The sequence below is a fragment of the Oncorhynchus keta genome, chromosome 6 (genome assembly GCF_023373465.1).
Source record: "Oncorhynchus keta strain PuntledgeMale-10-30-2019 chromosome 6, Oket_V2, whole genome shotgun sequence".
Classification (NCBI taxonomy): domain Eukaryota; kingdom Metazoa; phylum Chordata; class Actinopteri; order Salmoniformes; family Salmonidae; genus Oncorhynchus; species Oncorhynchus keta.
The window spans coordinates 6475712-6498385 of NC_068426.1; the positions used below are offsets into that span (position 1 = coordinate 6475712).

The 22674-nt window shown below is 46.3% G+C and overlaps 1 protein-coding gene across 1 annotated transcript in view; it reads left to right on the forward strand.

Annotated features, from left to right (window-relative positions):
• Positions 1 to 22674, forward strand: part of dclk1a (doublecortin-like kinase 1a) — a 258899-nt gene that overhangs the window by 222499 nt on the left and 13726 nt on the right. The window contains 4 exon segments of the mRNA XM_052521745.1: positions 10329 to 10462; positions 12763 to 12840; positions 13353 to 13449; positions 13969 to 14049. Coding sequence (XP_052377705.1) covers positions 10329 to 10462; positions 12763 to 12840; positions 13353 to 13449; positions 13969 to 14049 — 390 coding nt within the window.

The window sequence follows — 22674 nt, forward strand, 5'->3', positions numbered from 1 at the left end:
TACCCTCTGAAATATATCCTACCCTCTGAAATGTATCCTACCCTCTGAAATATATCCTACCCTCTGAAATATATCCTACCCTCTGAAATGTATCCTACCCTCTAAAATGTATCCTACCCTCTAAAATGTATCCTACCCTCTGAAATGTACCTACCCTCTGAAATGTATCCTACCCTCTGAAATGTATCCTACCCTCTGAAATGTATCCTACCCTCTAAAATGCTCCTACCCTCTGAAATATATCCTACCATCTAAAATGTATCCTACCCTCTGAAATATATCCAACCCTCTAAAATATATCCTACCCTCTGAAATATATCCTACCCTCTAAAATGTATCCTACCCTCTGAAATATATCCTACCCTCTGAAATATATCCTACCCTCTAAAATGTATCCTACCATCTAAAATGTATCCTACCCTCTGAAATGTATCCTACCCTCTAAAATGTATCCTACCCTCTAAAATGTATGCTACCCTCTGAAATGTACCTACCCTCTGAAATGTATCCTACCATCTGAAATGTATCCTACCCTCTGAAATGTATCCTACCCTCTAAAATGCTCCTACCCTCTGAAATATATCCTACCATCTAAAATGTATCCTACCCTCTGAAATATATCCTACCCTCTAAAATGTATCCTACCCTCTAAAATGTATCCTACCCTCTGAAATGTATCCTACCCTCTGAAATGTATCCTACCCTCTGAAATATATCCTACCCTCTGAAATATATCCTACCCTCTAAAATCTATCCTACCCTCTGAAATATATCCTACCCTCTAAAATGTATCCTACGCTCTGAAATGTATCCTACCCACTGAAATCTATCCTACCCTCTGAAATGTATCCTACCCTCTAAAATATATCCTACCCTCTAAAATGTATCCTACCCTCTGAAATGTACCTACCCTCTGAAATGTATCCTACCATCTGAAATGTATCCTACCCTCTGAAATGTATCCTACCATCTAAAATGTATCCTACCCTCTGAAATGTATCCTAAAAATGTATCCTACCCTCTAAAATGTATCCTACCCTCTGAAATGTATCCTACCATCTGAAATGTATCCTACCCTCTGAAATGTATCCTACCCTCTAAAATGCCCTACCCTCTGAAATATATCCTACCCTCTGAAATATATCCTACCCTCTAAAATCTATCCTACCCTCTGAAATATATCCTACCCTCTAAAATGTATCCTACGCTCTGAAATGTATCCTACCCACTGAAATCTATCCTACCCTCTGAAATGTATCATACCCTCTGCCCATTGGCAACTTAGCTTATTCTAGCCTGCCTCAAAATACAAGACTGCCCCTTTAAGGCTTACAGTTGAAGTCAGAAGTTTACATACTCCTTAGCCAATTACATTTAAAATCAGTTTTTCACAATCCCTGACATTTAATCCTAGTAAATAAATTCCCTGTCCTAGGTCAGCTAGGATCACAACTTTATTTTAAGAATGTGAAAGTCAGAAAAATGGTAGAGACAACGATTTATTTCAGCTTTTATTTCTTTCATCACATTCTAAGTGGGTCAGAAGTTTACATGCGCTCAATTAGTATTTGGTAGCATTGCCTTTAAATTGTTTAACTTGGGTCAAACGTTTTGGGTAGCCTTCCACTAGCTTCCCACGATAAGTTGGATGAATTTTGGCCCATTCCTCCTGACAGAGCTGGTGTAACTGAGGCAGGTTAGTAGGCCTCCTGACAGAGCTGGTGTAACTGCGTCAGGCTTGCAGGCCTCCTGACAGGGCTGGTGTAACTGAGGCAGGTTAGTAGGCCTCCTGACAGAGCTGGTGTAACTGAGGCAGGTTAGTAGGCCTCCTGACAGAGCTGGTGTAACTGCGTCAGGCTTGCAGGCCTCCTGACAGAGCTGGTGTAACTGAGGCAGGTTAGTAGGCCTCCTGACAGAGCTGGTGTAACTGAGGCAGGTTAGTAGGCCTCCTGACAGAGCTGGTGTAACTGAGGCAGGCTTGTAGGCCTCCTGACAGAGCTGGTGTAACTGAGGCAGGTTAGTAGGCCTCCTGACAGAGCTGGTGTAACTGAGGCAGGTTAGTAGGCCTCCTGACAGAGCTGGTGTAACTGAGTCAGGTTAGTAGGCCTCCTGACAGAGCTGGTGTAACTGAGGCAGGTTAGTAGGCCTCCTGACAGAGCTGGTGTAACTGAGTCAGGTTAGTAGGCCTCCTGACAGAGCTGGTGTAACTGAGTCAGGTTAGTAGGCCTCCTGACAGAGCTGGTGTAACTGAGGCAGGTTAGTAGGCCTCCTGACAGAGCTGGTGTAACTGCGTCAGGTTAGTAGGCCTCCTGACAGAGCTGGTGTAACTGAGGCAGGTTAGTAGGCCTCCTGACAGAGCTGGTGTAACTGAGGCAGGTTAGTAGGCCTCCTGACAGAGCTGGTGTAACTGAGGCAGGTTAGTAGGCCTCCTGACAGAGCTGGTGTAACTGAGGCAGGTTAGTAGGCCTCCTGACAGAGCTGGTGTAACTGAGGCAGGTTAGTAGGCCTCCTGACAGAGCTGGTGTAACTGCGTCAGGTTTGCAGGCCTCCTTATTCGCACATGCTTTTTCAGTTCTGCCCACAAATTTTCTATAGGCTCGAGGTCAGTGCTTTGTGATGGCCACTCCAATACCTTGACTTTGTTGTCCTTAAGCCATTTTGCCACAACTTTGGAAGTACGCTGTCATGGAAATTTCCTGTATTACCAAATCATGAGAGAGCAAACCACACACAAGTCAGAGCTATCATAACGTCCATCTTTAATTATATGAGCTTCATCACAACTCTGTGACTCTCAGATCAATTCGGTGTCTATAAATGAATTCTCTGAGAGTGCTTACAAAACAGTTTTTGGTAATAATTTATAGCCAAGACACACCCATCAAAACTCACATGACGAATAACAGATGTTAGGAACATTATACAAATAACCTTTTACCAGAAAAAGGAGTATCCCCTAATTTATAGCATTAGCTATAAATTATCGTTCAGTTTAGTCTCCTAAACCAAAGCTCTTAACTCGTTCTTGGTACCAATTAGAACCAAAAACATTACCTCATCCAATGACATATATCAAATACACCCCCTCCTGGACAAGCTTACAGAGAGACGTGACTGGCACACAGACATTGTGGAGCCACCTAACTGGTTCCCCATTAATCACCCCATCCCTTCACATGGTTTAGGAATAATTTACAGACACATTCACAGATAAGACTAACCCGACCTGTCCCCTCTCTGGGCCCAAGTTATCTTATCCCACATAAGCATGCTTATGAAAATTAATAAAACATCTTATTTATAAATGTTACCTAAAGAATTCTGATTCTGCCACGACAATGCTTGAGGTCATTGTCCATTTGGAAGACCCATTTGGGACCAAGCTTTAACTTCCTGACTGATGTCTTGAGATGATGCTTCAATATATCCACATCATTTTTTCCCCTCATGAAACCATCTATTTTGTGAAGTGCACCAGTCCCCCCTGCTGCAAAGCACCCCCACAACATGATGTTACCACCCCCTGTCACACCCTGACCGTAAAGATCTTTTTATTCTCTATGTTTGGTTGGTCAGGGTGTGACTCGGGTGGGAAACTCTATGTTCTTTGTTTCTATGTTTTGGCTGGGTATGGTTCTCAATTAGGGACAGCTGTCTATCGTTGTCTCTGATTGGGAATCATACTTAGGCAGCCTTTTTTCCTTTTGTATTTGTTAGTGGCATTATAGCCTAAGTAAGCTTCACGGTCGTTTCATTGTTCTTTGTTTTGTTGGCGACATTTATCAATAAAAGAAATGTAAGCTCACCATGCTGCACCTTGGTCCGGTCATTTCCACGATGACAGCGAACGTGACACGAACGTAGCTTTCGAGTGTCTAAAATATTTCCAGATGTTATTAGACAAAGGGAGATCCAATACGATCAGAAACTCCAGACGGGGTGTATAGATGGCTGAATACGATCAGAAACTACTGACAGGGTTATATAGATGGCTGAATACGATCAGAAACTATAGACAGGGGTATATAGATGGCTGAATATGATCAGAAACTACTGACAGGGTTATATAGATGGCTGAATACGATCAGAAACTATAGACAGGGGTATATAGATGGCTGAATATGATCAGAAACTACTGACAGGGTTATATAGATGGCTGAATATGATCAGAAACTACTGACAGGGTTATATAGATGGCTGACTACGATCAGAAACTACAGACAGGGTTATATAGATGGCTGAATACGATCAGAAACTACTGACAGGGTTATATAGATGGCTGAATACGATCAGAAACTACAGATGGGTTATATAGATGGCTGAATATGATCAGAAACTACTGACAGGGTTATATAGATGGCTGAATACGATCAGAAACTACAGATGGGTTATATAGATGGCTGAATATGATCAGAAACTACTGACAGGGTTATATAGATGGCTGAATACGATCAGCAACTACAGATGGGTTATATAGATGGCTGAATATGATCAGAAACTACTGACAGGGTTATATAGATGGCTGAATACGATCAGAAACTACAGATGGGTTATATAGATGGCTGAATATGATCAGAAACTACTGACAGGGTTAAATAGATGGCTGACTACGATCAGAAACTACAGACGGGTTATATAGATGGCTGAATACGATCAGAAACTACTGACAGGGTTATATAGATGGCTGAATACGATCAGCAACTACTGACAGGGTTATATAGATGGCTGAATACGATCAGAAACTACTGACAGGGTTATATAGATGGCTGAATACGATCAGAAACTACAGATGGGTTATATAGATGGCTGAATATGATCAGAAACTACTGACAGGGTTATATAGATGGCTGAATACGATCAGAAACTAAAGATGGGTTATATAGATGGCTGAATATGATCAGAAACTACTGACAGGGTTATATAGATGGCTGAATATGATCAGAAACTACTGACAGGGTTATATAGATGGCTGAATACGATCAGAAACTACAGATGGGTTATATAGATGGCTGAATATGATCAGAAACTACTGACAGGGTTATATAGATGGCTGAATACGATCAGCAACTACAGATGGGTTATATAGATGGCTGAATATGATCAGAAACTACTGACAGTTATATAGATGGCTGAATACGATCAGAAACTACAGATGGGTTATATAGATGGCTGAATATGATCAGAAACTACTGACAGGGTTAAATAGATGGCTGACTACGATCAGAAACTACAGACGGGTTATATAGATGGCTGAATACGATCAGAAACTACTGACAGGGTTATATAGATGGCTGAATACGATCAGCAACTACTGACAGGGTTATATAGATGGCTGAATACGATCAGAAACTACTGACAGGGTTATATAGATGGCTGAATACGATCAGAAACTACAGATGGGTTATATAGAATGCTGAATACGATCAGAAACTACAGATGGGTTATATAGATGGCTGAATATGATCAGAAACTACTGACAGGGTTATATAGATGGCTGAATACGATCAGAAACTACAGATGGGTTATATAGATGGCTGAATACGATCAGAAACTACAGATGGGTTATATAGATGGCTGAATACGATCAGAAACTACTGACAGGGTTATATAGATGGCTGAATATGATCAGAAACTATTGACAGGGTTATATAGATGTCTGAATACGATCAGAAACTACTGACAGGGTTATATAGATGGCTGAATTTGATCAGAAACTACTGACAGGGTTATATAGATGGCTGAATTTGATCAGAAACTACTGACAGGGTTATATAGATGGCTGAATTTGATCAGAAACTACTGACAGGGTTATATAGATGGCTGAATACGATCAGAAACTACTGACAGGGTTATATAGATGGCTGAATATGATCAGAAACTACTGACAGGGTTATATAGATGGCTGACTACGATCAGAAACTACAGACGGGTTATATAGATGGCTGAATACGATCAGAAACTACTGACAGGGTTATATAGATGGCTGAATACGATCAGAAACTACTGACAGGGTTATATAGATGGCTGAATACGATCAGAAACTACTGACAGGGTTATATAGATGGCTGAATATGATCAGAAACTACAGACGGGTTATATAGATGGCTGAATATGATCAGAAACTACTGACAGGGTTATATAGATGGCTGAATACGATCAGAAACTACAGATGGGTTATATAGATGGCTGAATATGATCAGAAACTACTGACAGGGTTGTATAGATGGCTGAATACGATCAGAAACTACAGATGGGTTATATAGATGGCTGAATACGATCAGAAACTACTGACAGGGTTATATAGATGGCTGAATATGATCAGAAACTACTGACAGGGTTATATAGATGGCTGAATACGATCAGAAACTACTGACAGGGTTATATAGATGGCTGAATACGATCAGAAACTACTGACAGGGTTATATAGATGGCTGAATATGATCAGAAACTACTGACAGGGTTATATAGATGGCTGAATATGATCAGAAACTACTGACAGGGTTATATAGATGGCTGAATACGATCAGAAACTACTGACAGGGTTATATAGATGGCTGAATACGATCAGAAACTACTGACAGGGTTATATAGATGGCTGAATACGATCAGAAACTACAGATGGGTTATATAGATGGCTGAATATGATCAGAAACTACTGACAGGGTTATATAGATGGCTGAATATGATCAGAAACTACTGACAGGGTTATATAGATGGCTGAATACGATCAGAAACTACAGATGGGTTATATAGATGGCTGAATATGATCAGAAACTACTGACAGGGTTATATAGATGGCTGAATACGATCAGCAACTACAGATGGGTTATATAGATGGCTGAATATGATCAGAAACTACTGACAGGGTTATATAGATGGCTGAATACGATCAGAAACTACAGATGGGTTATATAGATGGCTGAATATGATCAGAAACTACTGACAGGGTTAAATAGATGGCTGAATTTGATCAGAAACTACTGACAGGGTTATATAGATGGCTGAATTTGATCAGAAACTACTGACAGGGTTATATAGATGGCTGAATACGATCAGAAACTACAGATGGGTTATATAGATGGCTGAATATGATCAGAAACTACTGACAGGGTTATATAGATGGCTGAATATGATCAGAAACTACTGACAGGGTTATATAGATGGCTGAATATGATCAGAAACTACTGACAGGGTTATATAGATGGCTGAATACGATCAGAAACTACTGACAGGGTTATATAGATGGCTGAATACGATCAGAAACTACAGATGGGTTATATAGATGGCTGAATATGATCAGAAACTACTGACAGGGTTATATAGATGGCTGAATACGATCAGAAACTACAGATGGGTTATATAGATGGCTGAATACGATCAGAAACTACTGACAGGGTTATATAGATGGCTGAATACGATCAGAAACTACAGATGGGTTATATAGATGGCTGAATATGATCAGAAACTACTGACAGGGTTGTATAGATGGCTGAATACGATCAGAAACTACAGATGGGTTATATAGATGGCTGAATACGATCAGAAACTACTGACAGGGTTATATAGATGGCTGAATTTGATCAGAAACTACTGACAGGGTTATATAGATGTCTGAATACGATCAGAAACTACTGACAGGGTTATATAGATGGCTGAATTTGATCAGAAACTACTGACAGGGTTATATAGATGGCTGAATTTGATCAGAAACTACTGACAGGGTTATATAGATGGCTGAATTTGATCAGAAACTACTGACAGGGTTATATAGATGGCTGAATATGATCAGAAACTACTGACAGGGTTATATAGATGGCTGAATATGATCAGAAACTACTGACAGGGTTATATAGATGGCTGAATTTGATCAGAAACTATAGACAGGGGTATATAGATGGCTGAATACGATCAGAAACTACTGACAGGGTTATATAGATGGCTGAATATGATCAGAAACTACTGACAGGGTTATATAGATGGCTGAATATGATCAGAAACTACTGACAGGGTTATATAGATGGCTGAATTTGATCAGAAACTATAGACAGGGGTATATAGATGGCTGAATACGATCAGAAACTACTGACAGGGTTATATAGATGGCTGAATATGATCAGAAACTACAGATGGGTTATATAGATGGCTGAATTTGATCAGAAACTACTGACAGGGTTATATAGATGGCTGAATACGATCAGAAACTACTGACAGGGTTATATAGATGGCTGAATATGATCAGAAACTACTGACAGGGTTATATAGATGGCTGAATTTGATCAGAAACTATAGACAGGGGTATATAGATGGCTGAATACGATCAGAAACTACTGACAGGGTTATATAGATGGCTGAATACGATCAGAAACTACTGACAGGGTTATATAGATGGCTGAATATGATCAGAAACTACAGATGGGTTATATAGATGGCTGAACATGATCAGAAACTACTGACAGGGTTATATAGATGGCTGAATACGATCAGAAACTACAGATGGGTTATATAGATGGCTGAATATGATCAGAAACTACTGACAGGGTTATATAGATGGCTGAATACGATCAGAAACTACAGATGGGTTATATAGATGGCTGAATATGATCAGAAACTACTGACAGGGTTGTATAGATGGCTGAATACGATCAGAAACTACAGATGGGTTATATAGATGGCTGAATATGATCAGAAACTACTGACAGGGTTATATAGATGTCTGAATACGATCAGAAACTACTGACAGGGTTATATAGATGGCTGAATACGATCAGAAACTACTGACAGGGTTATATAGATGGCTGAATATGATCGGAAACTACTGACAGGGTTATATAGATGTCTGAATACGATCAGAAACTACTGACAGGGTTATATAGATGGCTGAATATGATCAGAAACTACTGACAGGGTTATATAGATGGCTGAATTTGATCAGAAACTACTGACAGGGTTATATAGATGGCTGAATATGATCAGAAACTACTGACAGGGTTATATAGATGGCTGAATACGATCAGAAACTACTGACAGGGTTATATAGATGGCTGAATTTGATCAGAAACTACTGACAGGGTTATATAGATGGCTGAATATGATCAGAAACTACTGACAGGGTTATATAGATGGCTGAATACGATCAGAAACTACTGACAGGGTTATATAGATGGCTGAATTTGATGGCCATCATTGTTTTATTAGTCATCCTCAGAGATCCTAATTGAAAACGTCACAGAGAAGCAATTTCCAGTTTTGCACGTGACTGAACAGTCAAAAGACATTAAATCATAAAATTACACGAAAACTGTGTAGGCCATAACTAAATACTTAATAATAACAACTAAAATGTTAAAAGTGGCAGAGTTGCCTTTTAACCTTGAACTTATCTTACCAGTCAGAATGAATGACTACATTTAGTAGCTAAATGACTGAATCATGCTACATACATTTGTGCTGTTCTATAAATACATTTCACTGTAAGTATTCGATGCGTTACAGTGGCCATATGAAAATATATTGTAATAGAAATAAACTATATTTCTAGGCAGCTAAGCTCGACCCCTTCCTCACAGTTATTCTAACCCCTCTCCTCTCCTCACCTCTCCCCTATCTCACCTCCCCCCTCTCTCCCCTCCCTAACCCCTCCCCTCTCTCACCACTCCCCTCTCTCTCCACTCCTCTCCTCACCTCTCCCCTATCTCACCTCCCCCCTCTCTCCCCTCCCTAACCCCTCCCCTCTCTCACCACTCCCCTCTCTCTCCACTCCTCTCCTCTCTCCCCTCTCCCCTCTCCTCCTCTCTCCTCCTAACCACTCTCCTCTCCTCTCCTCTCCTCTCTCTCCCTCTCCTCTCCTCTCCTCTCCTCTCCTCTCCTCTCCTCTCCTCTCCTCTCCTCTCCTCTCCTCTCCTCTCCTCTCCTCTCCCCCACTCTAACCTCTCTCCTCTCCTCCCCCTCCCCTCTCTCCCCTGCCCTTTCCTCTCCCCTCTCATCTCCTCCCCTCTCACCTCTCCTCCCCTCTCTCACCTATCTCCTCTCCCTCCCCCTCCCCTCTCTCCCCTTTCCTTTCCTCTCCTCCCTCCCCTCTCCCCTCCCCCTCCTCTCACCTTCCCTCCCCTCTCATTTCCTCCCCTCTCATCTTACCTTCCCTCCCCTCTCCCCTCTCCCCTCTCCCTCTCCCCTCTCCCCTCTCCCCTCTCCCTCTCCTCTCACCTTCCCTCCCCTCTCCCCTCCGCTCTCTCCTCTCCCCTCCCCTCTCCTCTCACCTTCCCTCCCCTCTCCCCTCCCCTCTCTCCTCTCCCCTCCCCCCTCCTCTCACCTTCCCTCCACCTCTCCAGGTGTATGAGCATGTTGATGGCAGTAAGAGTCTGAAGTTGGGGGACTTTGGTCTGGCCACCGTAGTAGATGGACCCCTCTACACCGTCTGTGGAACACCCACATATGTAGCACCAGAGATCATCGCAGAGACAGGGTACGTACAACATGTGTGTGTGTGTGTGTGTGTGTGTGTGTGTGTGTGTGTGTGTGTGTGTGTGTGTGTGTGTGTGTGTGTGTGTGTGTGTGTGTGTGTGTGTGCGTGTGTGTGTGTGTGGGTGTGGGTGTGTGTGTGTTTGTATACAGTATATCTCCTGATCCTCCCTCTCTCTCACTCTTTCCTTGAGTTTTTCCTTCCTCTCTATTCTACAAACATCTCCTATCTTTCTCTCTCCTTCCTTCCCTCCCTCCCCTCTGTCTCTCTCTCTCTCTCTCTCTCTCTCTCTCTCTCTCTCTCTCTCTCTCTCTCTCTCTCTCTCTCTCTCTCTCTCTCTCACACACACTCTCTCTTTCACTCTCCCTCTCTCTCTCTCTCTCTCTCTCTCTCTCTCTCTCTCTCTCTCTCTCTCTCTCTCTCTCTCTCTCTCTCTCTCTCTCTCTCTCTCTCTCTCTCTCTCTCTCTCTCTCACACACACACACACACACTCTCTCACACTCTCCCTCACTCACACTCTCTCACACACCAAAACTCAGAGACCAGGCAAGGAAGACATTAAGCCGTACACTGGGCTTTACGGGAAGAGTGGCCAGAAAAAGCAATTGCTTAAAGATTTTTTTGTTATACAAACACGTTTGGTGTTCGCCAAAAGCCATGTGGGAGACAAAAATGTTGCTTTTTGGCCATCAAGGAAAGTGCTATGTCTGGTGCAAACCCAACACCTCTCATCACTCCGAGAACACCATCCCCACAGTTAAGCATGGTGGTGGCAGCATCATGCTGTGGGGATGTTTTTCATCGCCAGGGACTGGGGAAACTGGCCAGAATAGAATGAATGATGGATGGCGCAAAATACAGCGAAATTCTTGAGGGAAACCTGTTTCAGGATTCCGGAGATTTAAGACTGGGACGGAGGTTCACCTTCCAGCAGGACAATGACCCTAAGCGTACTGCTAAAGGAACACTCGGGTGTTTAAGGGGAAACATTTAATTGTCTTGGAATGGCCTAGTCAAAGCCCAGACCTCAATCCAATTGAGAATCTGTGGTATGACTTAAAGATTGCTGTACACCAGTGGAACCCATCCAACTTGAAGGAGCTGGAGCAGTTTTGCCTTGAAGAATGGGCAAAAATCCTAGTGGCTAGATGTGCCAAGTTTATAGAGACATTCCCCAAGAGACTTGCAGCTGTGGCTCTACAAAGTATTGACTTGGGGGTGAATAGTTATGCACTCTCTAGTTTAATATTTCACGAAAAAAATTATATATTTTGCATCTTCAAAGTGGTAGGCATGTTGTGTAAATCAAACGATACAACCTCCCCCCCCAAAATAAATAAAAATAAAATCTTAATTCCAGGTTGTAAGGCAACAAAATAGGAAAAATGTCAAGGGGGTGAATAATTTCACAAGTAGTGTTGTAATAATGTGTAAATAGTTAATGTGTAAATAGTTAAAGTACAAAAGGGAGAATAAATAAGCATAAAAATATAGGTTTTATTTACAATGGCGTTTGTTTTTCACTGGTTGCCCCTTTCTTATGGCAACAGGTAATAAACCTTGCTGCTGTGATGCACACTGTGGTATTTCACCCAGTACATATGGGAGTTTATCAAAATTGGATTTGTTTTCTAATTATTTGTGGGTCTGTGTAACCTGAGAGAAATATGTGTCTCTCATATGGTCATTATTCCATTTCTGTTAGTCACATGTCTGTGGAACCTGTTCAATTTATGTCTCAGTTGTTGAATCTTGTTACGTTCATACAAAGTTTGCTGAAAATAAACGCAGTGAGAGGACGTATCTGTTTTTGCTGCGTTTATATATATGTGGCTATATTACCGTTTGTCATATCACACAACTCTGACTATAAACAGCACGTGTGGCTGTGAGTGGAGACCAGAGGGAGAACATTGTTCCTTGTGGATCTGTGTAATCTGAGGGAAATATGTATCTCTAATACGTTTGGCAGGAGGTTAGGAAGTGCAGCTCATTTTCTACCTCATTTTAATAATAATAATAATATATGCCATTTAGCTGACGCTTTTATCCAAAGCGACTTACAGTCATGTGTGCATACATTCTACGTATGGGTGGTCCCGGGAATCGAACCCACTACCCTGGCGTTACAAGCGCCATGCTCTACCAACTGAGCTACTATTTTGTGGGCAGTGTGCACATAGCCTGTCTTCTCTTGAGAGCCATTTCTCAATAACAAGGCTCTCTCTCTCTCTCTCTCTCTCTCTCTCTCTCTCTCTCTCTCTCTCTCTGACCTGTGTATTCTCTCTCCCTGTGTATTCCAGGTATGGCATTAAGGTAGATATCTGGGCAGCAGGAGTTATAAACTACATCTTGCTGTGTGGCTTCCCTCCCTTCCGAGGGTAAGAAGCACTGACACCCCAACTGAAAAAAAACATACACGTTCTTGTTTAATACGCAATTCAGCTCCGATCTGATATGACATCAAACTAAGCTAGGTGTTTTACATTTTGATGAATGCATGTTGGGAGTGTTATTAGTGCCATACCTCCCTCTTGTGGTTGGAAGGAGTATTACTGAATCTCTGAGACAAGACACAGGCGTCTTTCAACTTGAGATACCTTCAAATAAAACACACTTTTTGTGTGTCCTAAATGAAGATTAAAATCATGACCACAGCATACATAGAGAACCTAGTCCACATAACATGTTTAGCTTTAAGAATACATATTTTGTGTGTGTGTACGTGTGTACGTGTGTGTGTGTGTGTGTGTGTGTGTGTGTGTGTGTGTGTGTGTGTGTGTGTGTGTGTGTGTGTGTGTGTGTGTGTGTGTGTGTGTGTGTGTGTGTACGTGTGTGTGTGTACGTGTGTACGTGTGTGTGTGTTTGTGTGTGTGTGTGTGTGTATATATAGGAGCAGTGATGACCAGGAAGTGTTATTTGACCAGATCCTGATGGGACAGCTGGAGTTCCCTCTCCCCTACTGGGACAATGTGTCGGAGACTGCCAAGGTTACACACACACACACACACACGTACACACGTACACACACGTGCACACACACACACACACACACACACACACACACAAACACACACACACGCACACACACACACACACACACACACACACACACACACACACACACACACACACACACACACACACACACACACACACACACACACATACACACATACACACACACACGTACACACACGTACACACACGTACACACATGCACAGACACACACGCACAGACACACACACAACTACACACACACACGCACACACACACACGCACACGCACACACGCACACACACACACACACACGTACACACGTACACACACGCACAGACACACACACACACACACACACACACACACACACACACACACACACACACACACACACACACACACACACACACACACACACACACACACACACACACACACACACACACACACACACACACACACACACAGTAGAAATATTGAGAGTGTAACCCTTCTGTGCTGTGTGTAGGATCTGATCAGGTCCATGCTGGAGGTGGAGGTGGATCAGAGATACACAGCAGAACAGGTTCTGGACCACCCATGGATCCATGTGAGTAGTTCTCCTCTCCTCTCCTCCTATCACCCTGGGTCAGTGTGAGTAGTTCCCCTCTCCTCTACTCCTATCACCCTGGGTCAGTGTGAGTAGTTCCCCTCTCCTCCTATCACCCTGGGTCAGTGTGAGTAGTTCTCCTCTCCTCTCCTCCTATCACCCTGGGTCAGTGTGAGTAGTTCTCCTCTCCTCCTATCACCCTGGGTCAGTGTGAGTAGTTCTCCTCTCCTCTCCTCCTATCACCCTGGGTCAGTGTGAGTAGTTCTCCTCTCCTCTACTCCTATAACCCTGGGTCAGGGTGAGTAGTTCTCCTCTCCTCCTATCACCCTGGGTCAGTGTGAGTAGTTCTCCTCTCCTCTACTCCTATCACCCTGGGTCAGTGTGAGTAGTTCCCCTCTCCTCTCCTCCTATCACCCTGGGTCAGTGTGAGTAGTTCTCCTCTCCTCTACTCCTATCACCCTGGGTCAGTGTGAGTAGTTCCCCTCTCCTCTACTCCTATCACCCTGGGTCAGTGTGAGTAGTTCTCCTCTCCTCTACTCCTATCACCCTGGGTCAGTGTGAGTAGTTCCCCTCTCCTCTCCTCCTATCACCCTGGGTCAGTGTGAGTAGTTCTCCTCTCCTCTACTCCTATCACCCTGGGTCAGTGTGAGTAGTTCTCCTCTCCTCTACTCCTATCACCCTGGGTCAGTGTGAGTAGTTCCCCTCTCCTCTCCTCCTATCACCCTGGGTCAGTGTGAGTAGTTCTCCTCTCCTCTACTCCTATCACCCTGGGTCAGTGTGAGTAGTTCTCCTCTCCTCCTATAACCCTGGGTCAGTGTGAGTAGTTCCCCTCTCCTCTCCTCCTATCACCCTGGGTCAGTGTGAGTAGTTCCCCTCTCCTCTCCTCCTATAACCCTGGGTCAGTGTGAGTAGTTCTCCTCTCCTCCTATCACCCTGGGTCAGTGTGAGTAGTTCTCCTCTCCTCCTATAACCCTGGGTCAGTGTGAGTAGTTCTCCTCTCCTCCTATAACCCTGGGTCAGTGTGAGTAGTTCTCCTCTCCTCCTATAACCCTGGGTCAGTGTGAGTAGTTCCCCTCTCCTCTCCTCCTATCACCCTGGGTCAGTGTGAGTAGTTCCCCTCTCCTCTCCTCCTATAACCCTGGGTCAGTGTGAGTAGTTCTCCTCTCCTCCTATCACCCTGGGTCAGTGTGAGTAGTTCTCCTCTCCTCCTATAACCCTGGGTCAGTGTGAGTAGTTCTCCTCTCCTCCTATAACCCTGGGTCAGTGTGAGTAGTTCTCCTCTCCTCCTATAACCCTGGGTCAGTGTGAGTAGTTCCCCTCTCCTCCTATAACCCTGGGTCAGTGTGAGTAGTTCTCCTCTCCTCTACTCCTATAACCCTGGGTCAGTGTGAGTAGTTCCCCTCTCCTCTCCTCCTATAACCCTGGGTCAGTGTGAGTAGTTCCCCTCTCCTCTCCTCCTATCACCCTGGGTCAGTGTGAGTAGTTCTCCTCTACTCCTATAACCCTGGGTCAGTGTGAGTAGTTCTCCTCTCCTCTCCTCCTATAACCCTGGGTCAGTGTGAGTTGTTCCCCTCTCCTCTCCTCCTATAACCCTGGGTCAGTGTGAGTAGTTCTCCTCTCCTCTACTCCTATCACCCTGGGTCAGTGTGAATAGTTCCCCTCTCCTCCTATCACCCTGGGTCAGTGTGAGTAGTTCTCCTCTCCTCTCCTCCTATCACCCTGGGTCAGTGTGAGTAGTTCTCCTCTCCTCCTATCACCCTGGGTCAGTGTGAGTAGTTCTCCTCTCCTCCTATCACCCTGGGTCAGTGTGAGTAGTTCTCCTCTCCTCCTATCACCCTGGGTCAGCGTGAGTAGTTCTCCTCTACTCCTATCACCCTGGGTCAGTGTGAGTAGTTCTCCTCTCCTCCTATCACCCTGGGTCAGTGTGAGTAGTTCTCCTCTACTCCTATCACCCTGGGTCAGTGTGAGTAGTTCCCCTCTCCTCTCCTCCTATCACCCTGGGTCAGTGTGAGTAGTTCCCCTCTCCTCTGCTCCTATCACCCTGGGTCAGCGTGAGTAGTTCTCCTCTCCTCCTATCACCCTGGGTCAGTGTGAGTAGTTCTCCTCTCCTCTCCTCCTATCACCCTGGGTCAGTGTGAGTAGTTCTCCTCTCCTCCTATAACCCTGGGTCAGTGTGAGTAGTTCTCCTCTCCTCTACTCCTATCACCCTGGGTCAGTGTGAATAGTTCCCCTCTCCTCCTATCACCCTGGGTCAGTGTGAGTAGTTCTCCTCTCCTCTCCTCCTATCACCCTGGGTCAGTGTGAGTAGTTCTCCTCTCCTCCTATCACCCTGGGTCAGTGTGAGTAGTTCTCCTCTCCTCCTATCACCCTGGGTCAGTGTGAGTAGTTCTCCTCTCCTCCTATCACCCTGGGTCAGCGTGAGTAGTTCTCCTCTACTCCTATCACCCTGGGTCAGTGTGAGTAGTTCTCCTCTACTCCTATCACCCTGGGTCAGTGTGAGTAGTTCTCCTCTCCTCCTATCACCCTGGGTCAGTGTGAGTAGTTCTCCTCTCCTCTACTCCTATCACCCTGGGTCAGTGTGAGTAGTTCTCCTCTCCTCCTATCACCCTGGGTCAGTGTGAGTAGTTCTCCTCTACTCCTATAAACATGGGTCAGTGTGAGTAGTTCTCCTCTCCTCTCCTCCTATAACCCTGGGTCAGTGTGAGTAGTTCTCCTCTACTCCTATCACCCTGGGTCAGTGTGAGTAGTTCTCCTCTCCTCCTATCACCCTGGGTCAGTGTGAGTAGTTCTCCTCTCCTCCTATCACCCTGGGTCAGTGTGAGTAGTTCTCCTCTACTCCTATAAACATGGGTCAGTGTGAGTAGTTCTCCTCTCCTCTCCTCCTATCACCCTGGGTCAGTGTGAGTAGTTCCCCTCTCCTCTACTCCTATAACCCTGGGTCAGTGTGAGTAGTTCCCCTCTCCTCTACTCCTATCACCCTGGGTCAGCGTGAGTAGTTCCCCTCTCCTCTACTCCTATAACCCTGGGTCAGTGTGAGTAGTTCTCCTCTCCTCTACTCCTATAACCCTGGGTCAGTGTGAGTAGTTCTCCTCTCCTCTCCTCCTATCACCCTGGGTCAGTGTGAGTAGTTCTCCTCTCCTCTACTCCTATAACCCTGGGTCAGTGTGAGTAGTTCCCCTCTCCTCTACTCCTATAACCCTGGGTCAGTGTGAGTAGTTCTCCTCTCCTCTCCTCCTATCACCCTGGGTCAGTGTGAGTAGTTCTCCTCTCCTCTACTCCTATAACCCTGGGTCAGTGTGAGTAGTTCTCCTCTCCTCTACTCCTATCACCCTGGGTCAGTGTGAGTAGTTCTCCTCTCCTCCTATCACCCTGGGTCAGTGTGAGTAGTTCTCCTCTCCTCCTATCACCCTGGGTCAGTGTGAGTAGTTCTCCTCTCCTCTACTCCTATAACCCTGGGTCAGTGTGAGTAGTTCTCCTCTACTCCTATAACCCTGGGTCAGTGTGAGTAGTTCTCCTCTCCTCTCCTCCTATAACCCTGGGTCAGTGTGAGTAGTTCTCCTCTACTCCTATAAACATGGGTCAGTGTGAGTAGTTCTCCTCTACTCCTATCACCCTGGGTCAGTGTGAGTAGTTCTCCTCTCCTCCTATCACCCTGGGTCAGTGTGAGTAGTTCTCCTCTCCTCTACTCCTATCACCCTGGGTCAGTGTGAGTAGTTCTCCTCTCCTCCTATCACCCTGGGTCAGTGTGAGTAGTTCTCCTCTACTCCTATAAACATGGGTCAGTGTGAGTAGTTCTCCTCTACTCCTATAACCCTGGGTCAGTGTGAGTAGTTCTCCTCTCCTCCTATCACCCTGGGTCAGTGTGAGTAGTTCTCCTCTCCTCCTATCACCCTGGGTCAGTGTGAGTAGTTCTCCTCTACTCCTATAAACATGGGTCAGTGTGAGTAGTTCTCCTCTCCTCCTATAACCCTGGGTCATTGTGAGTAGTTCTCCTCTCCTCCTATCACCCTGGGTCAGTGTGAGTAGTTCTCCTCTACTCCTATAAACATGGGTCAGTGTGAGTAGTTCTCCTCTACTCCTATAACCCTGGGTCAGTGTGAGTAGTTCTCCTCTCCTCCTATAACCCTGGGTCAGTGTGAGTAGTTCTCCTCTCCTCTACTCCTATAACCCTGGGTCAGTGTGAGTAGTTCCCCTCTCCTCTCCTCCTATCACCCTGGGTCAGTGTGAGTAGTTCTCCTCTCCTCCTATCACCCTGGGTCAGTGTGAGTAGTTCTCCTCTACTCCTATCACCCTGGGTCAGTGTGAGTAGTTCTCCTCTGCTCCTATCACCCTGGGTCAGTGTGAGTAGTTCTCCTCTCCTCCTATAACCCTGGGTCAGTGTGAGTAGTTCCCCTCTCCTCTACTCCTATAAACATGGGTCAGTGTGAGTAGTTCTCCTCTACTCCTATAACCCTGGGTCAGTGTGAGTAGTTCTCCTCTCCTCCTATCACCCTGGGTCAGTGTGAGTAGTTCCCCTCTCCTCTGCTCCTATCACCCTGGGTCAGTGTGAGTAGTTCTCCTCTCCTCCTATCACCCTGGGTCAGTGTGAGTAGTTCCCCTCTACTCCTATCACCCTGGGTCAGTGTGAGTAGTTCTCCTCTCCTCCTATAACCCTGGGTCAGTGTGAGTAGTTCTCCTCTCCTCTACTCCTATCACCCTGGGTCAGTGTGAGTAGTTCCCCTCTCCTCTCCTCCTATCACCCTGGGTCAGTGTGAGTAGTTCTCCTCTACTCCTATCACCCTGGGTCAGTGTGAGTAGTTCTCCTCTCCTCTACTCCTATAAACCTGGGTCAGTGTGAGTAGTTCTCCTCTCCTCCTATCACCCTGGGTCAGTGTGAGTAGTTCTCCTCTCCTCTACTCCTATCACCCTGGGTCAGTGTGAGTAGTTCTCCTCTCCTCTCCTCCTATCACCCTGGGTCAGTGTGAGTAGTTCTCCTCTCCTCCTATCACCCTGGGTCAGTGTGAGTAGTTCTCCTCTCCTCTACTCCTATCACCCTGGGTCAGTGTGAGTAGTTCTCCTCTCCTCTACTCCTATCACCCTGGGTCAGTGTGAGTAGTTCTCCTCTCCTCCTATCACCCTGGGTCAGTGTGAGTAGTTCTCCTCTCCTCTCCTCCTATCACCCTGGGTCAGTGTGAGTAGTTCTCCTCTACTCCTATCACCCTGGGTCAGTGTGAGTAGTTCTCCTCTACTCCTATCACCCTGGGTCAGTGTGAGTAGTTCTCCTCTCCTCTCCTCCTATAACCCTGGGTCAGTGTGAGTGGTTCCCCTCTCCTCTCCTCCTATAACCCTGGGTCAGTGTGAGTAGTTCCCCTCTCCTCTACTCCTATCACCCTGGGTCAGTGTGAGTGGTTCCCCTCTCCTCTACTCCTATAACCCTGGGTCAGTGTGAGTAGTTCTCCTCTCCTCCTTTCACCCTGGGTCAGTGTGAGTAGTTCCCCTCTCCTCTCCTCCTATCACCCTGGGTCAGTGTGAGTAGTTCTCCTCTACTCCTATAACCCTGGGTCAGTGTGAGTAGTTCCCCTCTCCTCTACTCCTATCACCCTGGGTCAGTGTGAGTAGTTCTCCTCTACTCCTATAACCCTGGGTCAGTGTGAGTAGTTCCCCTCTCCTCTCCTCCTATCACCCTGGGTCAGTGTGAGTAGTTCTCCTCTCCTCCTATCACCCTGGGTCAGTGTGAGTAGTTCTCCTCTCCTCCTATCACCCTGGGTGAGTGTGAGTAGTTCCCCTCTCCTCCTATCACCCTGGGTCAGTGTGAGTAGTTCTCCTCTCCTCTACTCCTATCACCCTGGGTCAGTGTGAGTAGTTCTCCTCTCCTCCTATCACCCTGGGTCAGTGTGAGTAGTTCCCCTCTCCTCCTATCACCCTGGGTCAGTGTGAGTAGTTCTCCTCTCCTCTACTCCTATCACCCTGGGTCAGTGTGAGTAGTTCTCCTCTCCTCTACTCCTATCACCCTGGGTCAGTGTGAGTAGTTCTCCTCTCCTCTACTCCTATCACCCTGGGTCAGTGTGAGTAGTTCTCCTCTCCTCCTATCACCCTGGGTCAGTGTGAGTAGTTCTCCTCTCCTCCTATCACCCTGGGTCAGTGTGAGTAGTTCTCCTCTACTCCTATCACCATGGGTCAGTGTGAGTAGTTCTCCTCTCCTCCTATCACCCTGGGTCAGTGTGAGTAGTTCTCCTCTACTCCTATCACCCTGGGTCAGTGTGAGTAGTTCTCCTCTACTCCTATCACCCTGGGTCAGTGTGAGTAGTTCTCCTCTACTCCTATCACCCTGGGTCAGTGTCAGTAGTTCTCCTCTCCTCCTATCACCCTGGGTCAGTGTGAGTAGTTCTCCTCTACTCCTATCACCCTGGGTCAGTGTGAGTAGTTCTCCTCTCCTCCTATCACCCTGGGTCAGTGTGAGTAGTTCTCCTCTCCTCCTATCACCCTGGGTCAGTGTGAGTAGTTCCCCTCTCCTCTCCTCCTATAACCCTGGGTCAGTGTGAGTAGTTCCCCTCTCCTCTACTCCTATAACCCTGGGTCAGTGTGAGTAGTTCTCCTCTCCTCTACTCCTATCACCCTGGGTCAGTGTGAGTAGTTCTCCTCTCCTCCTATCACCCTGGGTCAGTGTGAGTAGTTCTCCTCTCCTCCTATAACCCTGGGTCAGTGTGAGTAGTTCCCCTCTCCTCTACTCCTATCACCCTGGGTCAGTGTGAGTAGTTCTCCTCTCCTCCTATCACCCTGGGTCAGTGTGAGTAGTTCCCCTCTCCTCTCCTCCTATCACCCTGGGTCAGTGTGAGTAGTTCCCCTCTCCTCTACTCCTATAACCCTGGGTCAGTGTGAGTAGTTCTCCTCTCCTCTACTCCTATCACCCTGGGTCAGTGTGAGTAGTTCTCCTCTCCTCCTATCACCCTGGGTCAGTGTGAGTAGTTCTCCTCTCCTCCTATAACCCTGGGTCAGTGTGAGTAGTTCTCCTCTCCTCCTATCACCCTGGGTCAGTGTGAGTAGTTCCCCTCTCCTCTCCTCCTATAACCCTGGGTCAGTGTGAGTAGTTCTCCTCTACTCCTATCACCCTGGGTCAGTGTGAGTAGTTCTCCTCTCCTCCTATAACCCTGGGTCAGTGTGAGTAGTTCTCCTCTCCTCTACTCCTATCACCCTGGGTCAGTGTGAGTAGTTCTCCTCTACTCCTATCACCCTGGGTCAGTGTGAGTAGTTCTCCTCTCCTCCTATAACCCTGGGTCAGTGTGAGTAGTTCTCCTCTCCTCCTATCACCCTGGGTCAGTGTGAGTAGTTCCCCTCTCCTCTCCTCCTATCACCCTGGGTCAGTGTGAGTAGTTCCCCTCTCCTCTACTCCTATCACCCTGGGTCAGTGTGAGTAGTTCCCCTCTCCTCTACTCCTATCACCCTGGGTCAGTGTGAGTAGTTCCCCTCTCCTCTACTCCTATCACCCTGGGTCAGTGTGAGTAGTTCTCCTCTACTCCTATCACCCTGGGTCAGTGTGAGTAGTTCTCCTCTCCTCCTATCACCCTGGGTCAGTGTGAGTAGTTCTCCTCTCCTCTACTCCTATCACCCTGGGTCAGTGTGAGTAGTTCTCCTCTACTCCTATCACCCTGGGTCAGTGTGAGTAGTTCTCCTCTCCTCTCCTCCTATAACCCTGGGTCAGTGTGAGTAGTTCCCCTCTCCTCTCCTCCTATCACCCTGGGTCAGTGTGAGTAGTTCCCCTCTCCTCTCCTCCTATCACCCTGGGTCAGTGTGAGTAGTTCTCCTCTACTCCTATCACCCTGGGTCAGTGTGAGTAGTTCCCCTCTCCTCTGCTCCTATCACCCTGGGTCAGTGTGAGTAGTTCCCCTCTCCTCTGCTCCTATCACCCTGGGTCAGTGTGAGTAGTTCCCCTCTCCTCTCCTCCTATCACCCTGGGTCAGTGTAAGTAGTTCCCCTCTCCTCTACTCCTATCACCCTGGGTCAGTGTGAGTAGTTCTCCTCTCCTCTACTCCTATCACCCTGGGTCAGTGTGAGTAGTTCCCCTCTCCTCTCCTCCTATCACCCTGGGTCAGTGTGAGTAGTTCTCCTCTCCTCTCCTCCTATAACCCTGGGTCAGTGTGAGTAGTTCCCCTCTCCTCTCCTCCTATCACCCTGGGTCAGTGTGAGTAGTTCCCCTCTCCTCTCCTCCTATCACCCTGGGTCAGTGTGAGTAGTTCTCCTCTACTCCTATCACCCTGGGTCAGTGTGAGTAGTTCTCCTCTCCTCTCCTCCTATAACCCTGGGTCAGTGTGAGTAGTTCCCCTCTCCTCTCCTCCTATCACCCTGGGTCAGTGTGAGTAGTTCCCCTCTCCTCTCCTCCTATCACCCTGGGTCAGTGTGAGTAGTTCTCCTCTACTCCTATCACCCTGGGTCAGTGTGAGTAGTTCCCCTCTCCTCTGCTCCTATCACCCTGGGTCAGTGTGAGTAGTTCCCCTCTCCTCTACTCCTATCACCCTGGGTCAGTGTGAGTAGTTCTCCTCTCCTCCTATAACCCTGGGTCAGTGTGAGTAGTTCTCCTCTCCTCTACTCCTATCACCCTGGGTCAGTGTGAGTAGTTCTCCTCTCCTCTACTCCTATCACCCTGGGTCA